General features: G+C 42.7%; 1 protein-coding gene across 1 annotated transcript in view; it reads right to left on the reverse strand.

Moving 5' to 3' along the window:
- Positions 1-26,177, reverse strand: part of LOC126281314 (cytochrome P450 4C1-like) — a 146,548-nt gene that overhangs the window by 94,440 nt on the left and 25,931 nt on the right. Inside the window, exons 2-6 of the mRNA XM_049980160.1 lie at positions 9,993-10,099; positions 9,819-9,909; positions 9,556-9,741; positions 5,469-5,538; positions 793-919 (exon numbers count right to left, since the gene is read on the reverse strand). Of these exons, the coding sequence (XP_049836117.1) occupies positions 793-919; positions 5,469-5,538; positions 9,556-9,741; positions 9,819-9,909; positions 9,993-10,099 (581 nt within the window). The remainder of the gene's footprint in view (positions 1-792; positions 920-5,468; positions 5,539-9,555; positions 9,742-9,818; positions 9,910-9,992; positions 10,100-26,177) is intronic.

Raw genomic sequence — 26,177 nt, forward strand, 5'->3', positions numbered from 1 at the left:
AATGGTTGCTCAACAACTGCGTTGCATACCAGTTATAATGATTATCATGTGTATGCTTTGAATTAATATGAGATCGAATTTAGATTACATTTGATTATTTTGACATATATGAAGATTTTTAGTAAAGGACTAATACGCTGATCACTGTAGAATTGTGATTGCCTTAGAAACACTGTACACAATACGGATGTCACTCGGTTTAATTCTACATGAATTTATGAGAAATTTGTCCACAATGTGCAAAAAAGTTCTATAATATTTGCAGATACACAAGTTTTAGTTTGATTTATCTATTTTGTATGTGCAAATAGCTATTTCAGGTGTAATATTTTAATTTTACTAATCCATATGTAGCTGTAAATCACAGATGCACGGCGTGTAAATAGTCACTGTTCAGGACTGTGACCGTTCTTTTATGGAGCCTCATTTACAATTCAACCTAGGGAATCTAAGAAGTCATGCAATGTTCTCTGTGTACCACGTCATATATGACATGTTTGTGCTGCTAGCTAACGCAGATCAAACCATGTTGAACTTTCTACGAAAAAGAAGAATAAAAAATGCTATCCATCGTGCGTCGAAAACTGTTGATAGAAACCGTGCGATTTTAAGCGTTTTTCAAATTAACTGTTAAATCCAATAAATTTGACAGTGATATCCACACGCGGACATGCCCCTCCCCTCACACACACACACACACACACACACACACACACACACACATTTGAAAATAAAAAGCTCTTAGTGTCTTAGCGCTGTTGAGATACGTGATACAAGTTTAGATGCTCCTACCTGCTTGGAAAACTGATGCACCGTGTCGAGGCACTTGTAGTACTGTCTACCCGATGGCGTCATGCGGAATACGAAGTCGGGGTATAGCCAGGGTTCCAACATTCTTTTCATCGTCAGCTCCGTCACTCTGTGTGAAGAAACTACTTTAGTTACAGATGTGATATGCAAAAAAAAAAAAAAAAAAAAACTTATCTTTTTTCTGCATGTAGCAGAAGACGCCTCTTTTCGTGTTATTACCTTCAATCCCAAGACTGATTTGATGGAGCTCAGATACTCTATCCCATCCAGTGGAAACCTTTTGAGTTCTATATAGAAGGATCGTTCAATAATTAAAGAGACAAATTGGTCTTGAGAAAATAGCGTTTGTTTTTACAAAATAATACTCTTTCTACTTTTCTACATAATCCCCTTGAACCTTTATGCACTTGCTCCAACGGGCTACAAAATTTTTTATTCTGGTTGCAAAGAACTCTTTATCTTGATGTTTGAACCAATTTCCCACAAACTTTTTCACGTCTTCGTTGTCCTGGAACCTCTTATCGCGTAATGCTTCCTTCAGCGCACCAAACAGACGGAAATCACTAGGTGCTAAATCAGGACGATAAGGGGGACGAGGCAGTACTTTCCAGACCATTCTGCCGACAGTTTTGCGGGTTAGTTGAGCAATGTGAGGACGCGCGTTGTCTTGCTGGAGAATCACTCCTCTCTGAGCTCTGCGACCTCTGTCTCTCTCTAATGGCTGGGTTCACCTTCTTTAAAAGCCAATCCGAGCAGTATTGGCTGTTCATTGTACGCTGCTCTTTGAGATAATAACAGAAAACGGGACCTTCGGCATCCAAAAACACCGTCAACATGACTGTTTTCTGCTGGTACTTTGGTTTTGAATTTTTTCTTCACAAGTGAGTTGGTTTGTGTCCACTCCATGCTTTGTCTTTTTGACTCTGGCTCTCAATAGTGAACCCAAGTTTCATCACTAGTTAAAATTTTCTTTAGAAAGTGCTCACCTTGTCTTTCATGACTTTCCTTTAGCTCTGTGCACACTCTCAAACTTGTTTCCTTGTGTAGTCGCGTCAACTCCTTTGGCACCCGTCTTGTACATGTTTTGCGCTACTTCAGCTTGTTACAGATAATGTACCAGTACTAAGTTAAACATTATCAACTATCATTTGCACAGTCACACGGCGGTAGTCACGAATAATGTCATCGATTCGACTTTGTTGCGCGGGATTAGCCGAGCGGTCTTAGGCGCTGCAGTCATGGACTATGCGGCTGGTTCCGGCGGAGGTTCGAGTTCTCCCTAGGGCATGGGTGTGTATGTTTGTCCTTAGGATAATTTAGGTTAAGTAGTGTGTAAGCTTAGGGACTGATGGCCTTAGCAGTTAAGTCCCATAAGATTTCACACACATTTTTTTGATTCGACTTTCAAGTGAGGGAGTTGAAACTGCAACTCGTTCGTCAGTCACTGAGTCATGACCATTTTTGATCTGCTCTACCCACTTGTAAAAAATTTCACAATTTATACAAATTTCGCCATAAACCTTAAACATTCTACAGTATATATTCACTGGCTTCTCGCTTCAGCAAGTAAAAAACGAATAACAGAACGTTGATTAACTAATGTGAACGTTTCAAGCGGATACGCCGTCTTGAAATATATTTTTGAGGCTATAAACAAAACAATGTTGATGCATCAGCTCATCAGGGCTCATCACAGTAATGCCAACTTAAAGCCATAAAAGTACAAAACTTTCCCTGCTAACAGATTTTTCACCAGACCAATTTGTCTCTTTAAGAATTGAAAGACCCTCGTTTATACTACTTACTGTGGTCAAGCTTTAGTCTTACTCTAAAATTCTTACTCTCTATCCGTCACCCCCCCCCCCCCCCCCCCTCACATATGCTTCCTATCATTACCAAGGCTACGATTCCTCCACACCTCTGGATGTTACCTATCAACTGGTGTCTTCTTTGAGTCGAGTTGTGACATAAATTTATTTTGCCATAAACGACTTCCTAAGACTTAAATTTAGATTCGGCATCAACAAATTTCTGTTTTTCAGTTTTTTTGCTGTATCCATTTTGTATTACGTCTACTTCGACTATCATCAGTTGTTTTGCTGTCCAAGTAATAAAACTCGTACACTACAATAATGGAGGTCAGTATGAAAGCATTGGTATTTGTAAGAAAATTAACATCGTCAGCTGGAGTAGTTGTGCTCAGTGTACATGCAGTACTATCAGATCCAGTATACCGGTAAATTCAGTCACCAGGTATCGCATCTGATGTTATTAGTACAGTATATAACAAGACATCAACGATTCAGGTAGTAGGGGTGGAACTTTGTATAAAGGCACTCTGCTCTGTATGGTGTCAGTGTATGCGTACGTGCCTTTACTGCAAATGGGAAACAGACACCATTAGCGACAGTGCGTGTTGTACCTGTAAGCCACGATTGTGACAATGCCACGCGGAAAACAGTTCTCATGCGTTGAAAAAGAAAAAAATAGGTTTGTGCAAGGAAATCAGATATTCTAATCGTCAAATCTCCAACAAATGGAACCGTTCAAATGATTGATAATTTCATCAGATAGGGTGCAAGATGTAGACAGAAAGGAAAATGTGGGAAAAGTAGAAAATTACATAAGGAATCGAGACGGTTACTTTTGTGCAAAGTAAGGGCCACAAACCGTTATCCTTGTAAAATTGTCTCTGACTTACAGTTGCCAGTAACGGCCAAACGTGTGCCACAAATTTTGTCAAATGACAAACATTTACCATTGAAGAAAGGACCTGCCTTAACACCCAAGCATGAACTGGATAGATTAGAATTTGTTGAAAAACATACGTCATGGACTTCAGAGTGGAATGAAAGCATCTTCAGTAATGGGAAGAAATTTAATTTAGACGGGCCGGATGGATTTCAAAATTATTGGGATGATCGGAGAAGAGAGCAACAGGTAAGAATGAGGAGAAATGTTGCTGGTGGAAGAGTTATGAGTTTGGCTGCCTTCTGTACTAAATGTAAACGACACACTGCTTGGCTGCAGACTAGAATGAATTTTAACGTGTGCACTAAGATGCTAGAGACAAAACTGATTAGAATGCACGAGGACCTGGGGGATGAAAACCTCAGGTTTCAGCAAGATAATTCATCTATACACGTTTCTGTTACAACGAAAAGGTGGTTTGAAGATAAAAATACTGATGTATTAACCTTGTGCGCCCGTAAGCCGGATTTGAACTCCTTGGAAAACCTTTCTGGATACCTGCAAGGCGTGTTTACCGCAGTGGAAGACAATTTTAAGCCGTATGTGGTATGTGAGCTGAAAAAAAGAAGGATACGACAATGCCACTCCAAGAACTAGAAACCGTAACAGTGTAAATGCTGAAGAGAATTTTTGAATTAATGAGGGGGAACCGAGATTGGACAAGGACTAACAATGCAATAACACAACAGGACAGCGAGAGCATTTATATCAGTTTCCATCAAGGAAGTGATAACGACACATTTTGTTATTCGTGTTACGAAAGAAACTGTGTAATTCTGCCATCATGCTTTAGTCTTATATATATTTCCTGCTTTCATAATAAAGTCGATAGATGTGTACTTCGAACATTGTACTATTACTTTCGTAGGAACCCTGCCTTTCTACTGATTCCTTGTACTGTACTCTTATTGCATTTATTGCTCTGTTCCCTCTGCAGAGCCTGATTGAATTCGACTTCATTCTGCAACCTCTGCTTACTATTTTTGTCATTAATTTCATAACAGTATTTATTCTGTTCAACTGGCCGTCGAAGTTCTTTGACGTCTCTGACAGAACTACAAAATCCCAAAAAAATTTAAAGGTTACTATTTTTCACTCAGTACCTTAATTCTCTTTCCAAATTTGCACTTAGTTTTCTTTACTGCTTGCTCAATGTACATATTAAATAGTTTCTAGAATACATAGATTACAACCCTGTCTGATCCGTTTCTCAACTACTAACTTCCTTTCATATTCAGTTTACAGTGCATTGTGCTGCAAACTTTCGCTGAATGAAGTTAACATTTTCTGTTGTATCTAAATACAATTTCTAAGTACAGTGTACTATTAAAATACGTACTGAATCAACATAGGATTAAGTAGTCAGCTGGTTGCAGATAAACTGTAGATACATTGAAACCTACTAGAGATGTATTCATCAAAATGAAATGTTGCTAAATCCTATAATGTAATACATAGAAATGTTGCTAAATTCTATAAAGTAATACACAGAAATGTATTATTTTATATGATGTAGCAACATTTCATTCTGATTAAGACACCCCAGTAGGTTTCAAAACCTAGGTCAATGTACCTACAATTTATGTGCAACCGGTTCGCTACATAATTCTATGTTGAAACTCGTATACGGCTGCTGAGTAACAGCCATGTAAAAAACAGGAAGAGACAGAGAATATCCACTGCTTTTATTTATTTGTCCCTACGACTGAAAATTCGTAAGACATTCGGCTCTATGAATGTGCTGCAGAAGTGGTTTCTTACTGTCAAAACGACGCCATTGTTGTATTTTTTAGATATGGTGAGCTATCGATTGTGATGTGGTTAAAGATGGTAAGCAGTGTTTTTTCTCTGTTAATATAGTATAAGAGTAACAGCATTAGGAGTAACAGCTACGGAGACATACTCACGAGCAGGTTGCCGAAACGTACTCAGACCCAGCATCCTCTTGGGCGTTGACACATGTGCCCATTGCAGTCTCTGCCAAAAAGAAGAGTACAATTTTTTTAAATCCAATCACCACGACATTTGATTATCATACAGATATAACTCGGTTGCATCGGACTCCATTAAACAGTAATTCATATAAAGATTGGTCCAAGCCCAAAGGGCGGAGGTGTTCTTGGTCAACCGAGACACTAAAATAAATAATAATGTATTCCGTCTATTGTCGTTAGACCTATAACATTTGTGCTATGCCATTATACATTACGAATCAACAGGGTTCAGCACCAGGGCTTTCTGTTGTTATGCAAGGATCTTCATTGCGTTAGCTACGAGCCAGAAATTCATACCTGTGTATTTTGTTGATTTTCGTTTTTGACATTTTAATGGAGCAACTCTTGCATGTTCAACAAACTCAGTTTTCAAAAAAGACACAACAAGTTAATAAGAAGACCATGCCATTTTGCTGTTGTTACATCACGTAAAGCGAAATCCCCTAGTAAATTAGTCATCGGGAATTCAATTTTTATTGAGATTCGATCATATTCAAGATACGTAATACATAACCAAGAGAACCACCCAGTTGATTCCTGTATTGTGTATCAATGGTGACGGGGCAATGGCGTTTACATCGAGATCCTCCGCGTAGACTATTGACTGTTCGAATCAATGAAATTTAAAGACTCACCGACTGGTTCACGAAAAACGACAGATACACCACGACGTTGCAAACAATGAAACATGATGGCAAGTCAAAAGTATCTGGCTGGTGCAGGAAATCGCGTTGAAGATGCTCACTTGTTTGCATATGAGGAAGAAAGGTATGAAAGAAAGAAAACAATCGTTGATGTTTATCCTCCCGTAGAATTGAGTTGCGAGACTACAGATCAGATTGCTGGTAAGATACATAAATGAAACATGTAATAATCTGTTGTAATGATATGTATCACCACGGTTCTACGGAGATTGTGACGCACCACTGTTGCAAATGTGTGATTTATTCAACTTAAAAACACGTCATGTTTCGGGGAACATGATACCAATATCTAGTTCTATACACAACGAAACCGTAAGTAATTATTCGTATTATTTCACATGTCAACAGAAACGTAACAGATGTCTGACTACGTCATACATGTAGCATTATGTACCTTAAATGTATTATGACATTTCGCATACTCAAGAAATATATAAGGTGCAAAAATGCATTGTCGAACATATACAAGGGTATGGTATACTGCTCGTATATATATATATTTGGCGCTTAACACATGCACAGAACTATGTTCACAGGCTAATGAAAGTCCATTGATATTCTCATACCGAAGACTGTAACGTCATGTTACGTATACACATGAAGGTATCCATGCGTATACATCAATGCCAATGAACGATATTGCTGTCAAATCAAAGATGTTTGATCGTCAGTATATATACCTTATAACAGTATGTAAAACATTCTTTCTCCTGTGCTACAATTCTTTATGTCTGTTCATGTTTCTGAGAACGGTTAACATTTTCGGCATGTTTGATGGTAGGAGTTGGATATATTGAGATGACTACCCCTTGTACAGGTGAAATATAGGTCAGAGGTCCCACAACATGCCAGCGAGCACACGGCGCATGAGACTGCAAAAACAAATAAGTGAAATTCGCTATATTAGCGCCTTATGTTGCATTATTTGCATAGAAACATAACAGCTGTAAAAGGCAAAAGCAGAGATTCCATGTCCACTTTTCGTCTCTTTCATACTTTCCACCAGATATCAAAAGGCGAACTGCAACAATCTGTATCCACCATGTATTACTAAATACGGTTTTCCGTAATTCCTTCACGAAAGAAGACGAAGTAAATATTCCAGAATCCTAAACCAGAACACCTGTTAGCATGAGTGACATAAAAGTAGATATCTTAGGTTTTGCGTAACAACTCAAATCACTTAAGAAAGGCAAGTCTTCCGGTCCAGATGGCATATTCTAGAAATGAAAGAGGAGTAATCCATTGAATTACACACCCATATCACTGACCTCAATTTGCAGTAGGACTTTGGAGCATATACTCTACTCGAACATTATAAATCACCTTGAAGAAAATGACTTATTGCTACATAACCAAAAAGGAGTCAGAAAATATCGTTCTTGTGCAACAGAGCTGGCACTTTTTCCCATGAAGTAATGAGTGCTGTCGACAATAGATCTCAGATCAATATTTCTAGATTTCCAGAAGGCTTTTGATACCATTTCTCACAATCGACTATTAATCAAATTGCGTACATATGGAGTATCGTCTCAGTTGTGTGACTGGATTCATGATTTCCTCTCAGAGAGGTCAGAGTTCGTAGTGATAGACGGTAAATCATCGAGTAGAACAGAAGTAATATCTGGCGGTCTGCAAGGTAGTGTCATAGGCCCTCTGCTGTTCCTGATTTATATAAATGATCTAGGTGATAATCCGAGCAGTCCCCCTTAGCTTGTTTGCAGATGACACTGTAATTTACCGTTTAGTAAAATCATCAGACGATCAGTTCCAATTACAAAATGATCTAGAGAGGATTTCTGTATGGTGCGAAAAGTGGCAATTAGCACTAAACAAAGAAAAATGGGAGGTCCTCCACTTGGGTACTAAAATAAATCATATAAATTTTGTGTTTACGATAAATCGCACAAATCTAAGGGCTGTCAATTCGACTAAATACCTAGGAATTACAATTACGAGCAACTTAAATTGGAAATACCACATAGATAGGGAAGGCAAAACAAAGACTGCGCTTTGTTGGCAGAACACTTAGCAGAGCGATAAACCCACTAAAGAGACAGACTACTTTACACTTGTCCGTCCTTTGCTGGAATATTGCTGCACGGTATGGGGTCCTTACCAGGTAGGATTTACGGAGGACATCGAAAAAGTGCAAAGAAGGGCAGCCCGTTTCTTGTTATTGCGCAATAGGGGTGAGAGTGTCACTGATATGATAAGCGAGTTGGGGTGGCAGTGACTGAAACAGAGGCGGTTTTCTTTGCGGTGAGATCTATTTACGAAATTTCGATCACCAACTTTCTCTTCCAAATGTAAAAATATTCTGTTGACACCCACATACGTAGGGAGATAAATAAGAGAAATCAGAGATCGAACGGAAAGATTTAGGTGTTCGTTTTTCCCACGCGTCGTTCGAGAGTGGAATGGTAGAGAAGTAGTATGAAAATGGTTCGATGAACCCTTTGCCGGGCACTTAAGTGTGAATTGCAGAGTAACCATGTAGATGTAGATGTAGATGTTTTAATCAGGAACGAAAATCCAGCAGTAAATAGAGCACAGTTATATCTCAAAACTGTCAACAGAATATTGTTCTCGAAAACACGGCCTGCGAACCCTTCACTCATATATGTAATGGTTGTCAAAAAAGTACAGACGAAGCACACTTTTGTCTGATTATTTCAATATAATTCGCGCCGTTTCCAACCAGAATACTATGTTCACACATTAGATGAAAAAAGTTACTTTCACGATTGTAAAAAAGTGCTACTCTTCGATGCTAGTTATGTGAGATGCGATGGAGTCACAAGTGACGCTCATACACAACGTAATTCATTAGGAAGTGGATAACAAGTACCAGAGCAGGACCGTGAACTCTTCCAGGTACCTGCGCTACATTCCGTCATATTTATGAGCTTGGCGACACCAGTACGCTACGTCGTTCATTATGGTTCAAATGGCGCTGAGCACTATGGGACTTAACATCTGAGGTCGTCAATCCCCTTAAACCTAACTAACCTAAGGACATGGCACACATCCATGCCCGAGGCAGGATTCGAACCTGCGACCGTAGCGGTCGCGCGGTTCCAGACTGAAGCGCCTAGAACCGCTCGGCCACCCCGGCCGGCCGTCGTTTATTACCAAGGTCAACACTTTCTGTGCAGACTTACAGTGTTTCACATTAGGAACCCTTTTATGCTACGTAAATATTTTATGGTAGGATCTGTGTGAATCTAATTAGCAAGCACTGATATATTAATTAATAAAAGTTAATAGCTTCACAAAGAATTGAGTATTCTTACCGCAAATAATATCGAGTGAACAAAGCGCTATGGACGGGTAGATGTCAAATTCAGGTCCCTCCGCGTTCTTTCTCAGTTTTTCTATTAACACCTTCGACTTCTCTGCGAAAACACCCACAAAGTTTTCCAGAATTTTGAAGTGAAACGCAGGAGTCAACATTTTCCTCCGCCTCTGCCATTTATTCCCTAGAGAAGAAAATTTGGTCACAAACGGTTCACATGACTGAGGTGAGCTCTCACATGTTGAAGAGAGTTTCGCTTACCAGTGCTGGTAAGGAGACCTTCTCCCAGCCACGGTCTCAGGAATGTGTAGTGCACAGATTTTGTGATGAGGTCGCAGCTGCTGAGAACTTTCTGCGGGAGCGAAGGAAAAAAGTGATGACGTAGGCGCTGACGGAACAGAGCCTTGTGCAAAGTCAGAAAGCAGGTAAGCCTACCTCAATATTCTCTGCTTTTATTATGTGGACCTCTGGCAAATTTCCATACCACATGCGGAAGACTGCCCCGTGGCTCTTCATTATCTTCCGTAACAGTGCCAGCAAACCTGAAACAAGAAGTTCCAAGTAATAAAATGACCCACTGCTGACAGAATTAGACGATGTTCCTGCATCTAAGTTTTTGTTGTTAAGAGGGTGAACAATCTGAAATAAATGACGTTCATCTTCATTAATAAATTACTTTGTCTTAATCTTGTTTCTCGAAATAAGTGTGTCTAGTCATAAATTCTTAATCGGAGTAATCTATGAGCTACAATGCATAGGCGGAGGTTTGTACTTTCATGCCTTAAGGTTATCATCAATGGGATGGGCTGAGAACAGCTGGTAGATAGAAAAATAGTTTGGTTTATAACCTCAATATTAAATTTAACGAAGGCGTGTCCACTTGAAGTCTCCACGTTAGTTGAACAACGTTCAGTGACCGGTTTTCCCTTTCCGAAGGTGAGAAACTACGCAAAATGTTTTCTCGAATGATGGTACTGTATGGTGAAAGTTGTATGAACCGCGGAAATTTTGATAAGCGAGTAGAACAGTTCAAACACGGTCGAATATCAGTAAGAAACGTGCAACGTCCTGGGAGCCTGCCAACTGAAATGTCAGCTTCTTCGCTTGAAACTCGCATTGGCGACATTATTCGTGAGGGCCGACGTGTTACAATTGAACATACAGCAAAAATGGTTGCAGTAAATGTTGGGAAAGTTCGAAACACTACCAGTAACAAGCGTAAGTAGAGCAATGTGCGTCTCAAAAGAGTTAACGCAACAACACAAGGTGACAAGACTCAAAGTGTGTATACACTGGAAAGAACGTTATTAAATGAAAGGGGAAGTGATCATTTTCAAAGCAAGATTTCAACGTGTGATGAATGTTGGCTCCATAAAGGAGGTATTAGGTGGAAAAAAATTCAGCATAACGATGAGGTCAAAGAATTTGTGTGAAAATGATTCATACAAAAAGACGAAGACATCTTTGCATCAAGTCCATCGTTGGTACAAGTGTATTAATATTTGTGATGACTATGTTGAGGAATAGTAAGAGTCTCGTTATGTAAAAATACGAAGTATTTTCTACATTATGTGTTTCTTTAATTACTTGTCCCTCGTATAAACCATCCAGCGTGGTATCATCATTCCAACCAGCTTGGTCAATACAAGCGCATTTCGTTATGAGCTACACAAACATAGGACTACAGCTAAAATCTCGCTCTGCGGAGAACTAAAGGAGATTTTCACTCTAACGAAACATGTATTATACCTTTGAATACAGCCCATCACATATCATATAGGAACGCTATAATAGATATAACAGCAATGAAGAGGGAAGATCCAGTTATGCTCTTCAGGCAGACCTGTGCTGTAGGACTTCCTGCCTAAGACGCGATAAAGTTAATCTGCTCCTCGCAGAAGGTAAGAAAGAAAGTCTCTTCTAATAAGGTCATCACGCTGTCCAACAAAAGGACAGTTTACATACCCCATGACAAGTTCTTTGACTCGACATTAGAAGTTAAAATCTGGGAATTCAGTTGTGGTCTTACAGCAGTTTTTGACAATACTGCCCACCACCATTGAGTTAAAGATAGCTCCTGTTCCGTGCCTGGCTACAGAGCTACACCAGATCACAGATAAGCCAGATTCTGCTCGCAAAAGATTCAAGCGAAATCCAACGCCTGAACTTCCTGAAGTATACAGGAAATTGCGAAAGAAAGTGAGACGAAGCACACACAATCCCCGAATCAGGCATATCAGTACAGTATTATGCAGCGAGACGAATCCTACAGCACTGCGGAAAATACTCTGCTGCTTTGGTAGAGGAAAAACAAAATCTGAATGCTTTTCAAGCCTATGAAAACGAATTAAACGAATTGTTATCAATAGCAGTCAATCTTAACGGAGCAATAAACTATCTGCTGCATATGCGTTTTTTTTAAAACATGTTTTTGCGCGCACAGTATGGGAAGCAGACGTGAGGGTTTCTCTTGAGACAGTAGGTAATGATGGAGTTAGTATAGGTACATTAAAAACATTGCGGGTGTTGTTATTCCAGTTTTATAGGTATCTGCAATTTCGTTCTTGTTAGTGAAAACAACCCTCCTAAGTGGAAACAAAATTTAACTCTATCAATACCCAAGAACAATATCGCAAAATTGCCAGCTGATCAGTGGTCGATCAGCATTTTACACACAATATATTTCTTGTGAAATGATCACGACGAGAAAATTCGAGCAAATACAGCAAATACAGAGGGTTACCGACGATCATTCTTCCCATGCGCCATTCACGAGTGGAACAGGGAAGGTGAGGTCAGTTAGTGGAAGTATGATGTAGATGTTCAGGAAAAGATGACGTGCTGCATTAAAACAGTATTGTTTTAATGTAGTATTGTTGTTAAACGGCTCTCAGTGAGATATGTATGAATCGGAGAAATCATCCCGGGAATATGTGCTTTGAGAACCTGCAAATGGTACCGTCCTTGGTCTATTGGTTTTTCTCGCTGTATGTAATTGGTCTTTAATCTCCTCTAAAGACTTGTAACGATCTCCTAGACTCCAACGGTATCCAGTTGTGTGTAAGTGGCATCTCTAAGAACACTGTTGCTAACGTATCATGTAAGAATAACTACCTCTGGTCAGTATCATCATGTACACAAAACCTGGGCCATAAAATAAAGTTTATGAAGTCACAGGTCACGATTGCATCACGCCGAGAGTCACACAGCAAACATCTTCGTGAAACGGTTCCTCCTATACTTCTGTCTGTGTCCAATTACTCTATTAAAAAGCATCGAAATATATTGACAATAAACCAACTGCCACAAGACGAAGACTATCTGGCTCTTCCTACAAGCAGCAGAAAAATTAAGAAATGTTTTTGGTCTAGTCTTGACATCAGCCGAATCCTTACTACTGCAATGGTATCCAACATGGCACGAACAGTCAAAACTTCAGGTCACTAGAGGTCGCCACGAAAGCCTGTGTACGATATGTGTGCGATGGATGGGTGTTTGATCACGTATATGCTCAGTTAGGATGGTTGCGACCTGGAAGTAACGCGAGATTCACACACATTGTTTACTGCTTTGGTTTCTTAGTCACTGTGTAAAGTCAATAACCGCTCCTTGTATCTCGATAGAGATAACGATACCCAGTACCTGTAAAGGGTAGTCGAATGAAAACAGAATATCTGCCACAATGGGGCCATGGAATAGTTCCATTAACGAGTAATGGCCAATGGGAGATGAAACGATCAAGCGGTACTTCGTATAAAGCTAAAGATCCACAATTGCAACCACCCTTGCACTTCCTCGTTCGTGTGAAACCGACGTCCATGCATGTATTTCTTCAGGTCTTTAAAGATGTGGAAGTCGTATGGAGAAGGAGCCAAACCGTATTGTGGATAATCTAGTGTTTCCCAACCTAATCGCTGAATCATAGCCTTCCCCAGATTGGCAGTGTATGGCCTGTGAGCGTGACTGTGTAACAGAATGACACCGACCGACAATATTCCAACAGCCCTAGGGCAAACAACGAACCTAATAGTCTAAGCATGTCTTTCTTCAAGTCGCCATAGATGTAAAAATCATATGGTGAATGATGTGGGCTGTACAGAGAATGTTGTAGTGTTTACAAAGTAAATCACTGAAGCGTAGCCTTCATCCAGTTAGAAGTGTGAGGGCGGCATAAATGTGCAGCAGGATGATTCCTCGACAGCATTTTGACCACCCGAGCGGAAATGGCAAATCGGTCATTGGAAACATCCCATATCTCCGCAAGCAAAGAAATTCTAAGCTGAATGAAATTTTCACTCTGCAGCGGAGTGTGCGCTGATATGAAACTTCTTGGCAGGTTAAAACTATGTGCCGGACCGAGATTCGAACTCGGGACTTTTGCCTTTCGCGGGCAAGTGCTCTGCCATCTACGCTACCCAAGCACAACTCATGACCCCTCCTCACAGCTTTAAGTCTCTCGTGGCAGAGCACTTGCCTGCGAAATGCCAAGGTCCCGAGTTCGAGTCTCGGTCCGACACACAGTTTTAATCTGCTGTTCAGACAAATTCTGGTAAAGTCATGATGACCGCCTTCTATGACTCTAGGGGCCCACTGCTCGTCGAGTTCCTCAAGTGTGGAACCTCAGTCAATGTTCAGTCCTATGAAGACATTTTGTAGAAACTGCAATGTGCCAAAAAGACACCCAGGAATGCAATCAGACGGAATCACCTTTTTGCTTGATAATGCCCACCTCATATTGCCAATCAAACGTGAAGGCTGCGCTTCAGCGATTTGGTTTTCAAACACTGCAACAACCTCCTTAAAGCCTGTAGCTTTCACCGTGTGATTTTCACATCCTTGGCGATCTCTAGACAGACATATGTGTACGTCGGTTTCAGTCTGAAGAGGAAGTACCAGAGTCGGTGCAATTCTGGATCGGTCCGTGGCCGACCGCTGCCTGCGAAGTATGAACTGATCATCTCGTCTCCCATTGGGATAAGTGTCTTAATGCATGTGGTGATCACTTTTGAATGGGACCATTCCATGATACCGTTGTGGCAGATGTACGGTATACATTTCTCTGTCCCTTATAGACAGAAAATTCACAAAGAAAACTGGACTACAAAACTGCACAAATCTAGCGGTCCACCTTGGCCTCACTGTCTGCGAATGGGCGATTTGCCTGGAGTATCGGTGAAAAGTTATGTACACAAACCTTCCTTGTGAATCAATCTATCTAAGAGGTATGTTCAATAAGTAATGCAACACATCTTTCTGGACGCAGGATGATTTTATATCATGTTTCAATATGCCATATTGTTCCGCTCTCTTTTGGCTACTAAACCCCATTTTGCAACATAATTTCCGTTCGAAATGACGGCATTACGCTACCTTACTGTGAGGGCCTGTATGCCCGCATGATGCCACCCTACTGGTCAACGTCGGAGCCAACCTCTTGCTGTATCAATAATATCCCCATCATCTACGTACTGCTTCAGGTAGGATGCATCTTTCATTGGAGGTCGTAATGTGCAAGATCCGAGCTGTAGGATGGGTGAGGCAAAAAAGTCAAATAAGTTTTGTGACCTCTTCTCGGATGGGCAAACTCACGTGAGAGTTTGCGTTGTCATGGTGAAAAAGAAGTTCGATTGCATTTTTGTGGTTAAGAATATGCTGAAGTCGTTTCTTAAATTTCCTGAGGGTAGCACTATACACATCAGAATTGATCATTGCGTCAAGAAGGAGGAGACCAAACAGAGCAACCCCTTCGGAGTTCTAGAAGACCTCCATGATTTAATCAGTTTTTTTTTCTTCGCAAAAGAGGTGGGGTGGCGTCACTCCATGGATTGCTGTTTTGTTTCCAGTTACAAGTGATGAACTCATGTTTCATCGCCTCTGACGATGTTCGACAAAAAAATTGTATGACCAGCGCAAGCAGTTCAGCACAGATGTTCCTTCGTTCCTCTTTATGGTCTTCCGTTAGGCTGCGAGGAATCGAGCAGGAAGTCACCTTTGAGTATCCCAACGAGTGGACAAGTATGTCAGTGGTACCAAAAGCGATGTCCAGCTAATCATCGAGGTATATGATTGAGATTCGTCGATCACCTCGCATGATAGTGTCCGCACGTTCAACCGTTGTAGGAATCACAGCTGTGTACGGGAGATCGGACAGGCCTGAGCGACCCTGTTGCGATGACGACCGACGCCCCGCCCAACGACTCACTGTGCCTTGTTCACTTCTATGTCTCCCATCTGTGATGGTCTGGTTTTCTGTCAAAAGAAACTCAATAATAGCTCTCTGCTTGGAACGCACCTCCATTACAGACGCCATTTTGAAGGCTATATATAGCACCGCCACCTAGTGGATCTTCATGAAACTTTGTAGGCTGAAGCGGGAATATTCCACGATGCCCCCCAACAAATTCCCCGAAACTGACCGAGACAAAATGTGTTCGGATCTTCATGAAACTATTTAGGCTGAAGCGGGAATATTCCACGATGCCCCCCAACAAATTCCCCGAAACTGACCGAGACAAAATGTGTTCGTTACTTACTGAGCTCCCCTCGTCTTACACTGCTGGCCATTAAAACTGCTACACCACCAAGATGACGTGCTACAGACGAGAATTTTAAGCTACAGGAAGCAGATGCCGTGATACGCAAATGATTAGCTTTTCAGAGCATTCACACAAGGTTGGCGCCGGTGGCGACACCTACAACGTGTTGACATGAGCAAAGTTTCCAACCGATTTCTCATACAAAAACAGCAGTTGACAGGCGTTGCCTTGTGAAACGTTGATGTGATGCCTCGTGTAAGGAGGAGAAATGCGTAGCATCAAGTTTCCGTCTTTGATAAAGGTCAGATTGTAGCCTATCGCGACTGCGATTTATCGTATCGTGACATTGGTGCTCGCGTTGGTCGAGATCCAATGACTGTGAGCACAATATGAAATCGGTGGGTTGAGGAGTGTAATACGGAACACCATGCTGGATCCCAAAGGCCTTGTATCACTAGCAGTCGAGATGACAGGCATCTTATTCGCATGGCTGTAACGGATCGTGCAGCAACGTCTCGATCCCTGAGCCAACTGATGGAGACGTTTGCAAGACAACAACAATCAGCACGAACAGTTCGACGACGTTTCCAACAACATGGACTATCAGCTCGGAGACCATGGTTGCGGTTACCCTTGACGCTGCAGCACAGACAGGAGCGCCTGCGATGGTGTACTCAACGACGAACCTGGGTGCACGAATGGCAAAACGTCATTTTTTCAGATGAATCCAGGTTCTGGATACAGCATCATGATGGTCGCATCCGTGCATGGCGACATCGCGGTGAACGCAAATTGGGAGCGTGTATTTGTCGTCGCCATAGTGGCGTATCACCTGGCGTGATGGCGTGGGATGCCATTGGTTACACTTCTCAGTCACCTCTTTTTGCACTGACGGCACCTTCAACAGTGGTCGCTACATTTCAGATGTGTTACGAGCCGGGGCTCTACACTTCATTCGATCCCTGTGAAACCCTACATTTCCGCAGGATAATTCACGACCGCATGTTGCAGGTCCTGTACTGGCCTTTCCCGACACAGAAAATGTTCGACTGCTGCCCTGGCCAGCACATTCTCCATATCTTTCACCAATTGAAAACCTCTGGTCAATGGTGGCCGAGCAACTGGCTCGTCACAATACGCCAGTCACTACTCTTGATGTACTGTGGTATCGTGTTGAAGCTGCATGGGCAGCTGTACCTGTACACGCCATGCAAGATCTGTTTGACTCAATGCCCAGTCTTATCAAGGCTGTTATTACGGCCAGAGGTGGTTGTACTGGGTACTGATTTCTCAGGATCTATGCACCCAAATTGCGTGAAAACGTAATCACATGCCAGTTCTAGTGTAATATATTTGTCCAATGAATACCCGTTTATCATTTCCATTTCTTCTTTGTGTAGCAGTTTTAATGGCCAGTAGTGTAATAACCAGGGGGATATGAATGGAAGTGTATCAGTATGCTTCCAAAAAACTCCCAGCCATGCGTAGAAAGCTGGACGTCATATGGTGTGAGGCAGGCGTGGCTACAGCGCCGCAACGAGAGACAGTTGAAGGAATGGGTAAAGGCAATGAGTGTACGTCAGCGAACAGTTACGGTGAACTGCGTTGGTGTTCTTCGTCATAAGATGGTCTGGAGTTTTTAGAGGACTTCACACAGGGAAAAATCTTCGGTTAACTGGAAGAATGGGTAGGAGTGACGAGTGTGGCCCAGGGGTTTGGTACTGCTCACAGCATTGTTTCACAAGCACAGGGAGCGTTCCAAGCAACAGGTGCTGCTGCTTGGAGAAGAGGAGGTGATCGACCACCGTCAACTACGGCAGCAGATGATCACTGTGCAGCGGACAAGATGGGACCCCCGTCATACAGCGGGTGCAAGTGCAACCACAGGACTGCAAGCCACGCAACCTCACGCTCGACAGTGTCACGCCAACTGCCTGGAGGTGATCTATGTGCCCGACGACCAGGGAGCGTTCCAAGCAACAGGTGCTGCTGCCTGGAGAAGAGGAGGTGATCGACCACCGCACATCGGAGGCACAGTGCTATGAGCATAACGACCAAACTAACGAAGAATGCGATCACATGCTCTTCTCGGATGAGAACAGATTCTATCTGTGTACTGATTCTGGACGTACCTTCACACTGACAGACGTGGGAACACGTCACACAACTAGGAACATTATCGAATATGATAATTTTGGTGGTCTAGGTTAATCTTGTGTGGAAGCTTAATGTTGCAAGAGCGTACTGACTTCCAGACCTTCGAACAGGGAACACTTGCCGGTCAGCGTTATTGTTTCACTGTACACCTTCCTCATGTGCGTGTTCTCATCATTTATATGGATGACAATGAGCGATTACATCTAACAGTGCGTGTGGAGGAGCTCTTAGAACGAGAGAATATTCAACGAAAGGACTGGCCAGCCAGTTACCCCAACTTAAATCCAATCGAGCAAGTGCAAGATACTTTCGGGAGACGTATTGGAGCACGTCAGCATGCAACAACGACCATCGAGCCATCTGAGGTGATAGCACACCCTGCTAAGAACCACGTCACGACTTTTCAACGTCTAAGGGTCCATCATAAATCCCCGCTACCTTACTGCAATTAGTGTCTTCGAATAAAAGTGTCAGTCCTGTTAGTCTCATTTCGTATTTCTTTCAGTTCTTTTTATGTGTGGTCCATGTTTCATAGACTTGGGAGTGACGTTTCATGTGGATTGTTACTTTCATACTTAAGTTTTGCATATCAGTGTGGGGATAATTACTGAAGCAGTTTAATTGACTATCCCGTAGAATTAGAAACTGAAACTTAAAGATGTTACTGTCCAATAGTGGAATCCAAGACAAATAGCAATTAGGTGGTTTGCTTTCAGAACTTGTAAGGATTCACGCACTTGGGAAAACTTTCTCACCTACAAGAGAATAGATGCAGAAACAAAACTCTTCCCGAAACAGGCGAAAAGTTCATGCTGGTAAATCTTCCGTGGGAAGCTGTCAAAAATACAGAGGGCTGTCATAAACATTTACATAAGAATATTGGCGACTGCGTTTGAAATCCTGACTGAAGACTTTACGGGTAGCTCCATTAACTGTACCAAATAAACACTAAGAATTTAACAGTGACACAGGTACGACACACAAAGTAAATAGCCATGATCTGGCCACAACGTTCACTTCTAAAAATTCCAGGCAGTTTTAAAAGTTTCCTGAAGCACAGCCCCTGGAACTGACCAAGGTAGCATGCCGTGATACAGAGGGAGGGCAGAAAAGGTCTGGAAAGCTAGTGAGGATGTTTCAGGGGAGGTTATGATAAAAATAATTGTTAAGAAAGAACTTGCGCCTCTCCGAGTTATTTAGCACTGAAGTTAGCCAATCAGGTCGTCGCGCTCGCAAATTCAAGCAACCTCCCACACACAGTTTTAGTTTTCTTCCTTTGGTTTCCTCAAACCGAACAAACGTAGATTTTGCTCACCTAGCTTAAGGCTTGATTTTATCACTTCCATCAAATATTTTTCTTAACATTTATCTCTCAGCACAATCTCCACTACAGCACTCACTAGCGTTTCACACTTTCTCTGAACATCCTTTATAACTTACAAGCGAAACAACAGCTTATCCTGTTATAAGGGATGATTTTACTACATGAGAACAAACCACGTCTCTGTATGGGTAATGAGCAATAATTTTTGTATCCATATATGGCCAGAATCGTGTTCCAAAGCTGGTAAGTCCACTTGAAGACGGAGATAAAAGAACTCTGACACTGTAGGTTCATTTATTGAAAGCACACACGAGAACACACGAAGCAAAATGAATGTTCTGTCTATATTACTGTTTTGCCTCCACACTGAAGAGAGCAGACGCGTTGTCCATAATCAGAGTGAACCGGCAACAGCAGTGAGAAACCCAAACACAAATACAGACAGAACATTCATATTTGCCAAGTGCACTGTCGTATGTATTTTCTATAATTGAAGTCTACACTAAGATCTTTTACCTCAGCCTTAACGTAGGTATTCCTCCCATGGAACGCATTTCCGGCCACACGTTCATGTGAAGTTTTCTTGCACCTTATCCTCTTACTTATTGTTTCCTATTTAACGAAATCACCCTGAATACAAGATCAATCATCTAAAATTTTCACCGCAAATACTGCGAAAATTGATAGTGCTAATGATGTACGGTTTTCTGGAAATGGACTGGTGGTCAGGGACTCGTGTTGTTAGCCACTCAACAGTAATAAGTGTATTTTTGTGGAATCATACACTTTCTAAGTCCAACAATTCCTATTGACATTAATAGCCTGAAAGTGGAGTAAATTGAAATGCCAGTGGTATATGTTGCAGGCTTCTAGTGCGTGTAGTTTAGGAGATATCGTACTTTAAAAGTTTCCACATTTTCAAGGTACCACAAAAAACATTCAACAGACACTGAAAACCATCAAAAATACATTCTCAAAAGGCCAGGTAAAGAGGATGATACAGGAAAATCCAAAAGTACCCCCCAATCCAACAGTACACTCCCTAAATTCCCTATCAAAGGTTCACAAGGATAATATCCTATTAAAGCCTATCATCAACTTCTGAAGTGTTGCTTCTTACCACCTAGCCCAACAGATACATTACTAAAAAATCGTACGCTTTTGATAACAGCACGAACCTCGAAAACGCATCAACAGAACGAAGAACATACACTTACCAGACACAGCAACCCTAATGTCATTTGATGTCACATCGATGTACACTTGTATGCCAATAAATGAAACAATCAACATAATTACAAAAAGATTAAATCAACAAAGAAACATGCCAGACATACACATCAATGAAATAACACCGATACTCAAGACCATAAGATCACAAAACTACACTCCTGGAAATGGAAAAAAGAACACATTGACACCGGTGTGTCAGACCCACCATACTTGCTCCGGACACTGCGAGAGGGCTGTACAAGCAATGATCACACGCACGGCACAGCGGACACACCAGGAACCGCGGTTTTGGCCGTCGAATGGCGCTAGCTGCGCAGCATTTGTGCACCGCCGCCGTCAGTGTCAGCCAGTTTGCCGTGGCATACGGAGCTCCATCGCAGTCTTTAACACTGGTAGCATGCCGCGACAGCGTGGACGTGAACCGTATGTGCAGTTGACGGACTTTGAGCGAGGGCGTATAGTGGGCATGCGGGAGGCCGGGTGGACGTACCGCCAAATTGCTCAACACGTGGGGCGTGAGGTCTCCACAGTACATCGATGTTGTCGCCGGTGGTCGGCGGAAGGTGCACGTGCCCGTCGACCTGGGACCGGAATGCAGCGACGCACGGATGCACGCCAAGACCGTAGGATCCTACGCAGTGCCGTAGGGGACCGCACCGCAACTTCCCAGCAAATTAGGGACACTGTTGCTCCTGGGGTATCGGCGAGGACCATTCGCAACCGTCTCCATGAAGCTGGGCTACGGTCCCGCACACCGTTAGGCCGTCTTCCGCTCACGCCCCAACATCGCGCAGCCCGCCTCCAGTGGTGTCGCGACAGGCGTGAATGGAGGGACGAATGGAGACGTGTCGTCTTCAGCGATGAGAGTCGCTTCTGCCTTGGTGCCAATGATGGTCGTATGCGTGTTTGGCGCCGTGCAGGTGAGCGCCACAATCAGGACTGCATACGACCGAGGCACACAGGGCCAACACCCGGCATCATGGTGTGGGGAGCGATCTCCTACACTAACCGTACACCTCTGGTGATCGTCGAGGGGACACTGAATATTGCACGGTACATCCAAACCGTCATCGAACCCATCGTTCTACCATTCCTAGACCAGGAAGGGAACTTGCTGTTCCAACAGGACAATGCACGTCCGCATGTATCCCGTGCCACCCAACGTGCTCTAGAAGATGTAAGTCAACTACCCTGGCCAGCAAGATCTCCGGATCTGTCCCCCATTGAGCATGTTTGGGACTGGATGAAGCGTCGTCTCACGCGGTCTGCACGTCCAGCACGAACGCTGATCCAACTGAGGCGCCAGGTATGAATGGCATGGCAAGCCGTTCCACAGGACTACATCCAGCATCTCTACGATCGTCTCCATGGGAGAATAGCAGCCTGCATTTCTGCGAAAGGTGGATATACACTGTACTAGTGGCGACATTGTGCTTGCTCTGTTGCCTGTGTCTATGTGCCTGTGGTTCTGTCAGTGTGATCGTGTGATGTATCTGACCCCAGGAATATGTCAATGAAGTTTCCCCTTCCTGGGACAATGAATGCACGGTGTTCTTATTTCAATTTCCAGGAGTGTATTATACACAAACTTACTAGCAAATATCAGTGTACTCAATGAAGACATAAGCACACTTAAACAAACTTAAAAACATCATTTGGATTTGCAGCTGTTTGTGTTTACCGTGTTTGCAGTTAACATTTTGGATGTAAGGTCCGCCAGTTATGCAAAACACAGTTATCTCCAAGTTCACAAACATGTTTCAGCACCTCTGTGTTTTTTCTGTTTCATTTAATCTCTAATGTGAACATTTTTACTAAATGATTACAAGATCATGTGGATATTTAGTTCAAATAAACAGTTCGTTTCTTTTTGTTAATACCTTTAATTTACTTCAAACAAACAATTCGTTTCTTTCTGTTAATACCTTTTCACTCAGTTTGCATGGTTTTTCAGGACCACTTGTGTATTATTTATTACAGGTAGCTTGTCATCTGCAACCAAACGATACTGATGAGAAATTTTGTTAGTAGTTAACCTATCAATTTAATACTCTAAAACGTAATTTAGTTTGTCGCGATATTTCGCCCTATATTCGTTTTTACTTACGTTTTTGTGTGGCAAGTCCTTTTTAATCTCAGCACCTTGGTGAGGTGCTGTGAAGTACTCGTGAATATAACATGTACCTGTATTTTCACACGTAAGGTCGTAAAAGCACTTTGCACTTCACCAAAACACACTGTAATTGTGGTTGTTGGGTGCCCCAGCTCAGTCAGTGTTCATTTGTTCATCAGTGAGTTTTGCGCCAAATTAGAATTTTGTTTACCTTTTATATCATGAAGATACCAGAAACACTCGCAGATCCCACTTGCTCACATCTCGATGTCCACATGCATCCTGTCAATCTCCTCATACAGTCATCGCCAAAGCTCAATGGTTGGAGAAAAATGCTGCAGTGACCGCATCTGCAGTCGTGAACACATGTGTATGCCAGAGTACGCCAACCCCCGCCATGGAGGGCATCTTGGGATGATTGGAGTGGTACAATATCGATCACTGCCAAGTGATCGATACTGTATCGATCAATGTTCTGTAGAGAATACAAGCAACATGCACGATCGCAAATACAGCACAGTGCATACTGAATATTAGTTCGTTATTGAGCTAGCCAGAGGTCGCCTCCCCTGGGACTTGCCTCTGTAGATCCGGCCTAGAACTGACTGGTCGACCAGCCAGAACTATTCTGTATACCTGCCGCTCGTGAGAACCTTAAGTAAGAACTGCCCATTCGTTCCAGCCACAGGCAACGTCCGCCATGCGCCCCACTCACCCAACGATGTCGCCCTAGGAAAAAAGCCACGTATTTGTCACTGTAAATACAGTAAAATGTTCTCATGCCTGTAGCTCTGGAAATATGAATATCTATATCCCTCTTATGACTAGACATAATTTTCTACAGAAAATCCTTCAACCCTCATTACAGCTATCAGTGTGTAGCAATCGCAGTCTCCTACATCAAAGCCATGCCTCCCATACAACCGGAGATTTTTTTAGCAAATGTCGGAATAATTACCACAGTAACTTCACACACCACCACAAGCTTCATAAGCCAGCCGATCATAGTGAATATATCACACATCCTATACTAAGTGTAAGACCTCGCAAATAACTGAATGCAACTGGAACCAAACAATATTCAGCGAAATTTCGCGACGAATGGACATGTCTGAACTGTTTTTCTTGCGAGTGGTACCATTGTGCCTTAGTAAGACAGACGTAATCGTCTTATATGCGACCATATGTTAAAAAGATGATCGCAACGACCATGCTACTGTCACTCTGTATGAAAAGCTGTCTCATTTGAACAGGAACACGCAAGTATCGCTAATGATACCCACGTTCACAACTATTCATGCTTTGTATATCGAGGTATGACGCCGGCCAGCGTGGCCGAGCGGTTCTAAGAGCTCCAGTCTCGCAGGCTCGAATCCTGCCTCGGGCATGGATGTGTGTGATGGCCTTAGGTTAGTTAGGTTTAAGTAGTTCTAAGTTCTAGGGGACTGATGACTCAGATGTTAAGTCCCATAGTGCTCAGAGCCATTTGAACCATTTGAGGTATGATATTGCTTCTGAATAAAGTGGTTTTCCGCACAAATACTCCAACACTGAAGGCGGACGGTGGTCGCCAAGTGTGTATTAACAGACGGAAAGTGCCCGTGCATGTCACCGCTGGTGTAATAAAATCAACTTTGTCACTGAATTTAGAAAATGAATCAGCTAACAAACGTGGCATTAACTTGATATTTGTAACACCGTCTTGCCGCTGCTAATTTCCTACGCTAACGAACAGTATTTGTAACGTTTCCTATCTTGATACTACGTATACAGTGTAACGGAGGTTGTCCGATATCCCGGCAGGACTGTAGACAAGGGCGGCTGATTGTTAATTGATAATGATCACTTACAGTAGACGGCGTGCTATGTGAGGAATCACTTCAAAAATGCAACGCTACATTGAGCTTATAAGAGAAGTAAAAAGTCCGATGGCCAATACACTGGCTTTTCAGATCTATAGAGCTACGCTTTCTGATAGAAACGTTGTCTACAATTTGGAATCAGGTCTCTCCATTGTGAGGTAACGGGCGAGTTGTGCCGCTCTGAAAATATGCTACTGGGCATTGAAATTGCTACACCAAGAAGAAATGCAGATGATAAACGGGTATTCATTGGACAAATATATTACACTAGAACTGGCATGTGATAACATTTTCACGCAATTTGGGTGCATAGATCCTGAGAAATCAGTACCCAGAACAACCACCTCTGGCCGTTTTAACAGCCTTGATACGCCTGGGCATTGGTCAAACAGAGCTTGAATGGCGTGTACAGGTACAGCTGCCCATGCATCTTCAACACGATACTACAGTACATAAAGAGTAGTGACTAGCGTATTGTGACGAGCCAGTTGCTCGGCCACCATTGACCAGACGTTTTCAATTGGTGAGAGATATGGAGAATGAGCTGGCCAGGGCAGCAGTCGAACATTTTCTGTAGCCAGAAAGGCCTGTACAGGACCTGCAGCATACGGTCGTGGATTATCCTGCTGAATTGTATGGTTTCGCAGCGGATCAAATGAAGGGTAGAGCCACGGGTCGTAACACACCTGAAATGTCACGTCCACTGTTCAAAGTGCCATCAATGCGAACAAGAGGTGACCGAGACGTGTAACCAATGGCAACCCATACAATCACACTCGGTGATACGCCAGTATGGCGATGACGAATACACTCTTCCAATGTGCGTTCACCGCGATGTCGCCAAACACAGATGCGACCATCATGATGCTGTAAACAGAACCTGGATTCATCCGAAAAAGTGACGTTTTGCCATTCGAGCACCCAGGTTTGTCGTTGAGTACACCATCGAAGGCGCTCCAGTCTGTGATACAGCGTCAAGAGTAACCGCAGCCAAGGTCTCCGAGCTGATAGTCCATGCTGCTGCAAACGTCGTCGAACTGTTCGTGCAGATGGCTGTTGTATTGCAAACGTCCCCATCTGTTAACTCAGGGATCGACGCGTTACAGCCATGCGGATAAGATGCCTATCATCTCGACTGCTAGTGATACGAGGCCGTTGGGATCCACCGCGGCGTCCGTATTACCCTTCTGAACCCACCGATTCCATATTCTGTTAACAGTCATTGGATCTTGACCAACGCGAGCAGCAATGTCGCGATACGATACAATCGCGATAGGCTAAAATCCGACCTTTATCAAAGTCGGAGATGTGATGGTAAGCATTTCTGCTTCTTACAAGAGGCATCACAACAACGTTTCACCAGGCAACGCCGGTAAACTGCTGTTTGTGTATGAG

Source organism: Schistocerca gregaria, chromosome 7, assembly GCF_023897955.1.
Source record: "Schistocerca gregaria isolate iqSchGreg1 chromosome 7, iqSchGreg1.2, whole genome shotgun sequence".
NCBI classification, from domain to species: domain Eukaryota; kingdom Metazoa; phylum Arthropoda; class Insecta; order Orthoptera; family Acrididae; genus Schistocerca; species Schistocerca gregaria.